This window comes from Panthera tigris, chromosome C2, assembly GCF_018350195.1.
Source record: "Panthera tigris isolate Pti1 chromosome C2, P.tigris_Pti1_mat1.1, whole genome shotgun sequence".
NCBI lineage: Eukaryota > Metazoa > Chordata > Mammalia > Carnivora > Felidae > Panthera > Panthera tigris.
The window spans coordinates 74705968-74718674 of NC_056668.1; the positions used below are offsets into that span (position 1 = coordinate 74705968).

Below are 12707 nucleotides of genomic sequence, written 5' to 3' on the forward strand. Positions count from 1 at the left end.
CTTTCCACTGGGTGCGCTGTCCCTTTAAATGGGGACGCTGGTGCTGGCTCCGTAACACCGGAGCCGGCAGCTTGTTGATTTCAGAGCTGGTGAATTTCACATTGTTTCCACTTCACTTTCCTCGCTCCGGGGGGAGGCTCCGGTTGGCTGTAAGACCACTGTCGCCTCTGCCAGCCGGGGCCAGGGGAGGGCAGGGACCTGCAGCATCGGGGCCCGCGTGGGGCCGCAGGGAAGGGTGTCGGGGCCACACACGCACCCTCGCTGCAGTCAGCTGCTGCCGAAGCCCGGACGCCCGGAGCGCACGGAGCCGGGACCGCCCGCCCAGACGCCCGCCCGCCAGCCCGCCCACGGGCCGGGGCCGCAGCCAGGGAGCCGGCGAGGGGAGGAGGCCCGGGGGGGGCGGGGTGGGGGGCGGGGGTGGGTGCTGCCGCCGCCGCGGAGCTGCTACTCGGCGCGTTTTGCATGAAGATGGCGGCTCCCACCGCCAGCAAGGCAGCGTCCCTGGGCTGTAACAACAAGCCAACGTTCCCGGAGCTGGATTTCAGGTCGGGAGCTCGGGTGGAGGAATTGAACAAACTCATCCAAGAATTCACGAAGCACGACCAGCGGGAATACGACGACCAGAGAGCGCTGGAGATTCACACAGCCAAGGATTTCATCTTTTCCATGCTGGGTAAGCAGGAAAAAGGGGGAGGTGTGTGCGCGCGCGCGCGTGTGTGTGTGTGTGTGTCTGTGTGTGATGAGAAGAGGGGTAGAGAACCCATTCCCCCTTTCTCGCACTCTCTCTCCTTCTGGCTTTCCTTCCCGGAGCCGGGTGCCTGTGGTAGAACCCATCCCTGTTCCGCTCTTCCCTTCTTTCTCGCCGCAAGCCGAGCTGCCTTCCTTAGTATACTTTGCGCCGGGTCCCCTTCTAACCCCGTTCGCTGGCTCTTTTGTTAATTTCTCACCGGCCAGGGGCTCGTAGGCAGGTGAAGAGTTGGTGGTGAAACCTCGCCCTGTTGGGGGGAAGCCCCTGGAAACCGCGTGGTCCAGGTGAGACCCCGAGGCGCCTTTCGATGAAGGGATTTGGCTCCGGAGGTTCGGACCTGCGCCTTCCGAACGCCGACTCTCGGGTCCTGGCCAGAGCCTGGGGCGCGGAGACCGCGCAGGGCTCTGGCTCCGCGCCCGAGCGACAAGTTGCTTCTCTAGTCTTGCGGCGCGGCGCTGTCATGCCAAGCCCCCGGTGACCAAACTTGTTGGGTGTTCCCTAGTAACCCGCTCGAGTAGGCTGGGCGCCCGGAGTTCCTGCAACTTTGATTTGCAAATCGACTTCCCTTTGAAGCGCTCGGAAGCATTTCCTGTGCTTCTCCGGGGCTCTTGCAGAGCTCGGAATTCCTCACTCCCAGCTCGTAAATGACAAGGCTCTGAGCTCGGACCCCAAGAAGCGCCAGCCCCCTCCTCTTTGTGTAATTTCCCTGCGCTGGTCCAGAGAGGCGCCCTTAGTTTCGAATCCTGGAGACCTCGGGGGTTAGAATAATGCCGCTACTCCCACCCTCAAGCCGGGCACCTAACAGGTCCCTCAACAGATTGTCGGATGGTGTGTAAAGGGTAATCATGAAGCCGACCTGGAGAGCAAATCCCCCTTCAAGTGTCCTATCGTTCGAATTATTACTGCTGAGGTACATAGCGTGAGTGTCCGCTGTTGGGGGCTTCCTTCCACGTAGCTTGCAGCCCCACCAGTGCAACCTTGGGGGCATGCAGTACGTGGCCTGGCCGTTAACGTTTCGCAGAACTGGGACTCGAGTGTGGCGCTGCCCTAACACGGGGCTCTGTGCCCTCTACAAATACGTCCTCAGCCAGTTTTCCAGGTCGTGGAAAATTTTATTGAAAAAGGGCTTGAGGAAAACAGCGCTTTTTGCCTTCCTGCTACCATTTACTTGGATGTCAGCTGGCTGGCTGTCGTTGCTGGTGCTATCATGGGGTACCTTCTTCCCTCGTTTTCTTGCTCCCAGAGCCCAAGTCCAAGTCGGGGGTAATACAGATTGAACGTGTGGGGGGCTGGTAATAGTAACGCTTTGGGAAGTTGGAGAAAGTCTGTGGAAACTTGGGGGTGGATTTCACCCTTTGCTCCAGGCTGCCCAAGCGGATCCTAAATTGTGTAGGACGTTGAAAAGCTCTCTATTGAGATACTCGACCATTCAACTGTTTAGATGAATTAAATGTATTTCTTTCCTTTTTTTTCTTTTTTAAACAACTCCCTAACCTGGTGGGAGTGAGCTTCCAGATCTGAAAACAAGTATAGTGATTGTCAGGAGGGTGGGGATATGCAGAGAAGGCTCAGGGCAGTGATTTCAGCTGCTTAATCATGGCCTTTCTCTTTGACATAAATAATGGAAGTCTGCCATTGTGTTGTTAGAGCCCCCGCATCAATTCCGATGTCTCCTGCTCTAGACTGTTTTCTAGAGAAAGGTGCTGGGTCACCATCACTCAGAATAGTCATGGAACAAAAAAATGGGTGGGTGTGGGGAGGGGTAAGTTTAACTATACCCTGCTCATTAGGAGCTTCTCTGCTAACCCCATGGCGGAGACACTGATTTAGCAAAGCCTTCACCCAGATGTGAAGGGTAAATGATTCTGGGGTGCTTCATAAATACATGTGTTTAATGTCACCAGAGGCATTGTGCTGACAGGTAAGCTAAATTCCCTTCTATTCCTTTTTATCCCGTTGACCTTGCAAGGGAAGGCTTTCTTGCCCCCCCTGGGAATTTGCTATTTCCACCTGCAGGAGAGAAAATTCAGGAGAGTGTCATTTAAGCCTTTTGCCCCTCTGGACACTAGAAGGCAGATGGCCAAATGAGCTTGCCTGTGTGTGGTGCTGCATTCATTTGTGAGTTCCTTGCTTTCCTTTAATGAGGTGCTGGCTGCTCTAGACAAGTGAAGGTTTGGCGACAGCCAGGGTCCCCGTGTGGATTTACTTTTTCTAAAGCGGATTTTCGCTTGGCTTAAAAAACAAAATCTCTTTTTGTGCACTTTGTTTCACTTGCCACACAGCCTTGAGTCTTTCATGAATATGCAAATGAGGTGTCTTAATGACCCTCAGCTTGTTAAGGTGTCACTGGGGTGGCACCAGGCCCTTATTTCTGGTAGGTTTTTTTTTGGAGGGGGGGTGACTCCTCTTGGCTTTGTTCTGCTTCTATCTGAGCTGGCTGTACCTGAGGATTGTCAGCAGTTTAAAAACATTATCCCCTCACACAGAATGAAACAGTAGAGGAATTTGGTGCAAGCACCTTTAGTGGAGCTGTGGATAACATTACTTCTGGTTTTAGGCAGCTGGGGGAACAGCCTCTCTCTGTCTATAAGATTGTTAGTCTGGACCCTAGCCCCCTTCTCAGGCCGTTTTTGTTCTGTCTAGTTTGGAGGCAACTTTATGCAGAAGAGTATAGTGGTGGTAGGTAGTTGTCATAATCAGTGACCTGTCAGCACCAAGAAGGTCCATTGTCCTATCAAAGCAGGGTTCTTAATAGGCCTTGGGGTTGATCTGAGCCTGTTGGTGGTCATTGTGGTCTCTGTGATCTTCCTGACATTCTGTGTTTGTACAGAGATTCTGACTCCTTTGAGGCAGATTTTGGCTGGAATCATCTAGACTCACTCTTTATTTCTCTACACCTTGGTCTTTTAGGAGAATGATTGCTGTTATTATCTAGTTAATATTTGAGAGCCCAGATTGTGTGAGAGGCTGGCAGTGCATAATAAACACCATTTATCAAAATTCAGGGAAATTGCCAGAGTTCATTAATGTTTTAATAATATTTGGTATTTGCATAATGTCTCTGCTAGCTCTTTTGTTATCTTCATTCCCTGGTGAGGTTGGATGGAGACTGGTTGTGTCCCCATTGAACAGATGCAGAACAGGAGGTATGCAGGACCTATAGAAGCCAGGAAGGAGCCAAGTGGTCACTTACCCTACAGTCCAAATGGTAGATACCATGGCATAGTTATTAGAATAGCTCTCATTTACTGATTGCCTTCTCAGGGCCAGGAACTTCCCACAGTCGTAGGAGTAGGTATTGCTTTCCCATTACACAGATGAGGGTATTGAAATTTACTAGGGTTAAGACACATCTAGGGTCTCATGGCTAATAAATGGTACTGATAATGCTCAAACTCACAACAGCCTGCCTCTAATAAGACATATTCCTTTTCTCTACTGGAGAAACTATTAAGAATAAATGCATTAAGTGCAGAGTACAGGCTTTGTTTACAAAAATTGCTACCTCTTCTTTTAAGATTTTGTTTCTGATTTCAGCTAGAGTGTTAGGGTGATCCAAGCAGCGTCTGAGCTGATTTCTGGAACAGTCTGAGTTCAAGTATTTTATTCCATAATAAAGTCACTTGTTTGAATTTCTGTTTGAGAAAATAATGGCCATTATAATAAAATGTTAAAATCTGTAGTTCTGGTCATAGTTCTAGTCTGCCTCTTTGCTAGTGGGGTGGTCTTAGATTTTTTGTCTACTAAACATGGGTAATGGTAATGAATCATTTCTGAATTGCGTGTGAATGTGAAGTCACTTTGTAAACTGAAAATGAATGTATACATTATTTTATTGTTTATTTAAAGACATGGGCATTATTCAAAAATCTAGTGAACTTAACCTGGAATTATTTCTGCAGGTTGGTATTAGAACTAGGGAGCACAGTCAGAGGCAGCCGAGGAGAATATAGGTTCTGGCTATAGAAGGCATGATTAATTCTAACATGCACTGCCATTTTTTAAGTTCATACCATGCTCTGGCCATGGTGCTAACTACTTTGCATAAATCCATTAATTTGTGTTATTTTCTTCCAAAAACTTTGTGAGGATAAATATTATCATGCCTGTGCATTTAACATATACTTGCTGATTGTTATACTGCTTGCCAAACAGGATGCAGGGTCCTGAGGGATAGCATAGTGAGTAGAGACTTTGAGAAATTCCTATGGGCCCTTGGAGACCCCTCCCTCTTCTCCTTTGCCCACTACCTGGAGGAAAGTGGTTAAGTAGTTTGCTGGCTCTTGTCTCCTTTTAGGTCCATAAATACATTGTAGCCACCTGAGAATCCTACAGTGTAGTGCTTCTGAGTTGCTGCCAGATCTATCATATTTTTAAGTACTTTCTGTGTCTTCAGAGTAGACCCTTTTGAAGCCCCATCTTTCCAGTGTTTGAATGTCATTTTTCTCCTAATGAATATATCCAGCAGTATTTATTGAGGGAGTTTATTCTGCTGTTGCTTTGTGGGCCCCCAAGTCTTGGTAAGTCCCTTAGAGTTCTGGTCACTAATGTGCTGTATCGGTGTAACAGTCAAGATCGTATTTGAAGTCTGCTCTGGTGCTGAAAGTATTAGGCATCTAGGTCAGGGAGAGCCCTCCGACCATTTATCTTTGCTGCTCGTTGGGGTTGGTTTCAGTTCTCCCTCTGTGGTTCTGGGCACTGCTGACCTTCATCCTTGACAGAGGAGCCCTAGAACTGTTGATGATTTCTGAGTCTCCCTTGATGCCTTGTTCTGTCTGCTACCTATTGGATTAATGCATCGTTTGTGATTAGACTGGACCCCTTATGTTTACATAGAAATATTGGATTCTTTCTTGTTAAACTGAGAACTTGTTATTGAATGTTAGCTCTTTAGATTCTCCTGCAGCTTTTTTTTTTTTTTTTTTTTTTTTTTTTTTTAACAATTTGGAATCTCTGGTCCCCTTTCAGACCTATTGAATCAGAATCCCTAGAGATCTCCAAACTGTCTGATCAGCACTCTGACATCCTGTCCTGTGTGAGGCCTGATGCCACTCATTTTCCATCCACCAGAGCTGCCCCTATGCACAATGAACATGATCCCAGTTGACTGGAGGCTAGACCCAGGCTGCTGAGCCTAATGGTGGATATCTCCTGTTAATTCTTGTAAACGGAGTCCTTCCACTTGGGATAGAGGCAGGGAGGCATGGCGATTGAGATGATTAGGGTGTTCACTCTGCACGAGAGGTTGTGATAGGGCTTTCCATCATTGTATCACTGAATCGCCACCATAACCCTCTGACGTCAAGAACTACAGGGGAAAATTCGGGAACTTCCCAAGTTTACCAACAAGGAAGTGGCATAGCTGGGACTTCACTGGAGTCAGGCTGCTGCAAAACCCTTGCTTTTGACAACAACACTACTCACTCTATGGTCAGGAGTGGGAGGAGACCTGGATGCTGGCCCTGACTCATTCAGTTATTTGCTGTGTGACTTTGGGCAAGTCACTTAGATTCTGAGCCTCAGTTTCTGAGTGTGTAAGATGGGGCTAATAATTATAGCTATCTCCTGTGTTCAGGTGCCTTCACTTCTGGATCTGAAAACTTTTGTGCAGGACAAACAAAGGACGTTTCTAAATTTTGGTACTGGCTCTGTTTTGTACTGTGTAGTATGTGTGTTTCCCTGAGTAAGTCTCCTAACCTCTCTGGAACCTCTTTTTGCCCCTTTTCCAATTATATAATATACAAAGAATAAACTAAAATCATTCCTCAATTTGAATCACTATTAATATTTTGACATACACTTTTTCCCTAGACATGTATGTTTATACACACACTTATACCCACTCATGCTTACATGAACACAGTCTTATATCTTACGGATACATGATTTCTCTGGGTAAATTTATCCATATTCTGTCATCTACCACACTTTAAAAAAAAATATTTCTTTTTATTTTGAAAGAGATAGCAAATGGAAGAGGGGCAGAGAGAGAGAGAGAATATCCTACACATGCTCTGTGCCATCAGCACAGAGTCCGATGCAGGGCTTGAACTCACGAACATGAGATCATGACCTGAGCCAAAGTCAAGAGTCCGCGCTTCACCAACTGAGCCACCCAGGTGCCCTGACCACACTTTAGAAAAAGGAGTTCTAAACTAAAACCTGTGGACAAATGTTCTCCTAGTTTCTTCATTCATCTTTTATTTCAGGAGATACTGTTTGAGAACTTAAATCACATTCTGTGATTTAATAATTGAGGACGTTGAACCTTGACATTGTCGACTTGTGAGGATTTTACCTGCCTTTTACTGCCATCTTCTCTCTTTGTGTTTGCATGTTCTGTGTGGTCACAGAATACTACCCATATTTCTCACTTCCTTCCTTTGCCTAGACTGTTTTCTCTATGAGGATTTCTTAATCTAGGTCCATGGAAGTAATAACATAGAGTCTGTGAACTTGAATGGAAAAAATTACATCTTTATTTTTATTAATGTCTAACTGAAATATAGCATTTTCTTCCATTATAAAAGCAGGTAATAGATCATAGTGGTATTAGCAGTACCTCTATTTTTTCCTTTCGTGCTAATGGAAATCAGATATTTTCATTTCATGTTAGAATCCTTGCAGATATCTCAAAAAATTGTTTATCGCTGCTTTGAAATTATTGTGTCTCTTAGACTTGCTGCTAGGTTTTATTTAATGCATTAATAAAGTCACATGTACTCTATCACAGATTTACTTTTTAAATGTATATTTGTGCTTTAATATTGATTTTCTATAGGGGCACCAGGGTGGCTCAGTCGGTTGAGCATCCAGCTCTTGATTTTGGCTTGGGTCATGATATTGATGACCTCAGGGTCATAAGATTGAGCTCCAGTGTCGAGCTCTACACTGAGCATGGGGCCTGCTTGGGATTCTCTTTCTTCCTCTGCCCCTCCTTTGTACATGCTCTCTCTTTCTCTCCCTCCCTCTCTTTCCCTCTACCCCTCTCCCCCACTCTTGCTCTCTCTCTCTCTCTCAAAAAAAAAAAAAAATATATATATGTGTATATATGTTATATATATACATACACACAGGGAGAGAGAGAGAGAGATTTTCTTTAAAGCCTTATGTAATTTTATCATTTTCATCTAAATATACTATTTTTGCAGGTGTCCATAGGCTTCACCAGCTTGTCAAGATAATCTGTGTCACAGAGACAGTTAAGAGTTTTAGCTCCTTTTTTTTAAAGTTTATTTACTTATTTTGAGATAGAGAGCATGCATGCAAGCAGGGGAGGGGCAAGAAGAGAGAGGGAGAGTGGGGGAGTGAGAGAGAGAGAGATCAAGAGAGAGAATCCCAAGCAGGCTCTGCTTTTAGTGCAGAGCCCGACATGGGGCTTGATCTCAAGAACCTTGAGATTGGGACCTGAGCCAAAATCAAGAGTTGGATGCTTAACTGACTGAGCCACCCAGGTGCCCCAAGAGTCTCGGATTCTAAGCAATGACACTTTACCTCTGCTTTGTCTTCTTCTTCCAGCTCCAGCTCCAATGCCACTTGACTCATGAAGCTTTCCTAAAAGTCTCCAAGGAGAAGACAATTTACCTTGCCTTTGTGTTCTCCTAACACCTGGTCCCCTTTTATAGCCCTCAGCATGTTCTTCCCCATGCTAGGTTAAAGAATCCAAGGCTTATTTATCTTTGCAGCATTCAGTGGCGTCAGGTACACAATAGGTGCTCGCAGAGTGTTAAGTGATTTGATTTCTGTGTGAAGCTTCAAGGAGTGAACACTTTCTGACATTGTCTCTGAATCTTCCCTCCTGTAAAGCCATGCTAAATCATCTTTTCTGGAGTCAAGGAAATCTTGATCTAATCTTTTTATTTAGTAGGAGAAAATCTAGAAAAGCTATTTTTCTAGATTCCAAGAATAGTAGCCTTAAGACTGATTGCAGGGCAATTTAAGAAGTGTCCCAACTGATGGCTGTAGCTTATTGAACAGAAGCAGCAAACAGTGAGTTGTGGGAATGTCCCTTTCTCTGTAGACCCTGACTGTTCTTCCACAGCCATCTGGGGTAGTCATGGAACACCTGTATGCCTGCCTTTGGGGCTTTACAAAATGCAGAGAGGGGTGTAAGTCCTCTTTCCCAGGAAGGTGTTTCCTATGCTTATCAGTCAACCTCCAGATGTCTGGATGCCAATTTCTAGCAATTCTTTATTTTTTAATTTTTTTTAATGTTTATTTATTTTTGAGACAGAGACAGAGCATGAGCAGGGGAGGGGTAGAGAGAGAGAGCGGGACACAGAATCCGAAGTAGGCTCCAGGCTCTAGCTGTCAGCACAGAGCCTGAGCATGGAGCTCGAACTCACAAATTGTGAGATCATGACCTGAGCTGATGTCGGATGCTTAACTGACTGAGCCACCCAGGCGCCTCTCTAGCAATTCTTTATTATAAACGGCCGTTATTTGCCATCCATAATAATTTAACCATAGGGCAGTGCTTTATAGATTACAGTACATATTCATATTTGATGTGGTATAGTATTATTCTCTGAACAGTCCTTTGAGAATGGTTGTGTAGGAAGTATTAGCCCTCATTTACAGATTGGGGTCCTGAGACTCTGGAAGGTGTTATCACTTAGTTGGAGGTCCTAGCGTAAGTTGTAGAACAGGATTCAACCCAGATCTCAAGTGTTTTTTTGTTATAGCACATGGTCTACAAAGAGCTCGTGTGCATTCCTACCTTTAGACATCTAGGGGTTCTGGGGTGAGTCTGACAAGGGCAAGGGTGAGTCAGACAAGGGCAAGGGTAGCCATTTTCATTCTTCTCTGGGCTTTTCTGCTCTCCCCTTGGGCCAAGGATATATAGTGAGATTGCTGAGATTGGAATGGGTAAGTACATGCCCCATGGGTATACATTCTCCAGGTCTGATTGTTAGGCCTTGCCCAACTGGTTCTTAGGGTCCGTGACAGTGTTCACAACAGACCTGGCTGAGTACTTACCAGCTGAGTAATCTCTTTAAGGACATTTGTAATTATGCTGTTCTGTGAGGCTCTGTCTAGGAAATAGCTGTTTTTTTATCCACTTAAGTGTCTTTTCATAAATGCCCTCTGCAAAAGATAAAGAGATAACTAGGTACAGCGTCCCTATGAACAAAGCTAACACTGGGAGCTGTTGTTCAATTTGTCTTTTTAAAATATTTTTTCCTGAACAAAGAAGACATGATTACTGTTTGTAAGTTAAGTCAGCAATAGGAGGTGGTATAAGTTTTGCTTAGATTTTTGTTTCTTCTAACTAGTGTTTGAATATCTACAGGGTGTATTGAATGGTGTAAGCATTCATTCATAAATTCATTCAACATATGCAGGAGTGCCTACCGTGTCCTAGTGTTAATTACTGTAGTGCAATTACTATGTAAGTGCACAGAGTGGTGAGTAAGAGAAGCGAGGTCACTGCCTCCGTGGGACTGATGTTCTCTGGGGGATTCAGCAAGATTTAAGCATGCCAGTAAATAGGGTTGCGCGCTATTAAAGAGGAACAGTATGTTATGACGGAAGGTATAACTGGGTGGGATGGAGTGAAGAGTCGGAGAGTAGAGCTCTGTGAAGCAGAGACATTTGAAATGGAAAGATAAGAAGGAGCCGACCATCCGAAGCAAGCCTATGTAAAGGAGTATTCTAGGTAAACAGAACAGCATGTGCAGAGACCCTTAGGTGGGGGTAAATTGGAAAGCAGTTTTCAAGGCTGCTTAAATTATAGCAAGTCTGATCTGGCCTCTGCAAGGAGGACTGGTCTCTGTTCAGATTAGGCCTGAGGTGGAAAGAATGGGTTGCCCACCTTGGAATGTAGGGAGCTTCCTACAGGTAGAGAGGTTTTTCCAGGTGGACCCGCCCTTTGGCTAGGCACTTGCTTTCCGTATTCAGGGATTAGGGGGAGGGGGACAATGTAAAAAGGTTGGATTACAGGTCCTCAAAAGGCCCTTTGTAGTTGTGTAGATTCTCTGATTTCACCTCTGATAGCCGTAGGCTAGAAACAGTGAGTCCTATATTAGATGATTTATGGGTCAAACTGCAGTTTTCATGGGCTAATAATAAGCCTTCTATGTATCTAGTCCTCCACAGTTTACAAAATACTTCCATATGCATGATCTCATTTTGACTGCTCACAACAACCCTCTGAGGTAGGTGTTTTTTGTGTGTCTATTTTAACGTAGGAAGAAACCCATGAAACCCATGGTCGAGAGAAGTTAAGTAATTCACGGCCATTAAATGGTTCAGGTGGGATCCACCTCGAGGCCTTGGCAACTCACCCCCAGATTCTTTGTATTATGCTAATTCTAAAAACCTTTCCCCCTGCCCCCACCCCCTGTGTCTCAGGATGTGGAGGGGGTAGGATTTCTGCACCAGGGAGGCCTTGCAGGGTCAGGAGGAGGAACCCAGCCAACGGACGTGCCTGTTATGGGTCTGCACGTGCCTGTTATGGGTCTTCAACTTGTAAGCACTTTCTAGGCGGCTTCAAGATCACCCTGTTAGCAGCCACAGCTGTTCTTCATAGCAGCTGCTTGTGCGGATTGGGTTGTGATTAATAAAGGGAACTCAACAGTTTGTTCTTTCAGCTGTGCCCTTGGTGTGCACAGCCTGCTTTCAGAAAGGCTCTATTTTGGATTCGGAACAACGCAGCCCTAACGGTGCACGGTGCCTGAGGGACTCCTGACCCTCCCGTGAGAAGGGGTGGTCCCTCCAGATCAGGGCTGGTGGGCCTTTGGACCTTGGTCCTTGGTCTCCGAATCAGGGATGCTGGGGTGCAGGGTGGTGCACAGGGGTATGGGATCACACTCAGCCTCTTGTCTAAGGGTGGGGGGGGGCGCTGCCCCTAGATGCCTGCCTGGCCTGTCATTGCCCGCCCCCCTCCCAGATTGCCCGCCCGCCTCCCAGAGTTTCTCCCACAGTAGGTCTGGGATCCGGCCTGAGAAAGGCATTTCTACTAAGTTTCCAGGCAATGCAGCTGCTGCTGGTCCAGAGTCCATACTTCAAGAACCAACGCTGGGGAGCCAGGACCGATCAGACTTTGGAAGTTTTAAGACACCCGGTGATGGATCTGGATTTTTACATGAAATCTCCAGATTTTTAAATATTGAGATTAGAATCAAATATTAAAGGAACATCATGCGGTTTAAAACTGGAGGTCAAATAGTACACTGTGGCTGCCAGTGTATCACCTCTGATCTGAATACTTTCAGAGAAATTCATGCGCTGTCTGCTCTGGAAACTGAGGCCCAGGGAGGGGCAGTAGTTCATCCATAGCCTGTAGCTAGTTTGGGGGCAGAATCTTGACTAGACCCCAGGTGACCTGTCCACCTGCTGTGTGTGTGTGTGTGTGTGTGTGTGTGTGTGTGTGTGTGTGTTGGTGTTAGTCCTAGTATACTGTCTCCCAAATAAATTTTCCCTTTGAGCAGAAACACTGTATAACTTTGAAAATAATAATCACACTGAAATAATTTTTTACCGAGTTCCAGGCACAGTTCTAAATACTTTATACTTCATGTGTGTTAACTTAGTTAGTCCTAATAACAAACCTATGAAGAAAGGTTATTCTTCCTATTCTTATTTTCTGATGAGCATTCTAAAGCACAGAGAGGCTAAATTTTTGCCCAATGTCACAGAGTTACTGGTAGAGTCAGGATTTGAACCCCAAAAATCTAGCTTCAGGCAGAGAGCAGCAAATCATTACGAACCTTCTTTTGTATTTCATTAAACAAACAAACAAAAACCCTTTCCTCCTGCAAAATGGAAATCACTGTTGGGATATTACAGTTTTAACTAATGCTGCTAGGAAACTTAGAAATTAGCTGGTCTGAGTTCCTCCCTCCCCCATTTTACAGAAGTGGAAATGGAGGCCCATAAAGGAGAGGAGACTTAATCATCTTGAACACTGATTTTACTTTTGGGCAGAGTGGAGGTTAGGTAAGTGTCCAACAAGTGA

General features: G+C 45.7%; 1 protein-coding gene across 4 annotated transcripts in view; it reads left to right on the top strand.

Annotated features, from left to right (window-relative positions):
- The first annotated feature begins 462 nt into the window (after positions 1–462).
- MB21D2 (Mab-21 domain containing 2) overlaps positions 463–12707 on the top strand; it is a 113595-nt gene continuing 101350 nt past the window's right edge. Inside the window, exon 1 of one of the 4 annotated variants that reach the window (XM_007083545.3) lies at positions 463–673. In XM_007083545.3, the coding sequence (XP_007083607.2) occupies positions 463–673 (211 nt within the window). Of the gene's footprint in view, positions 674–1400; positions 1659–12707 lie in introns of those variants that run through there. The other 3 variants (XM_042956655.1, XM_042956656.1, XM_042956657.1) reach the window with 3 other exon arrangements.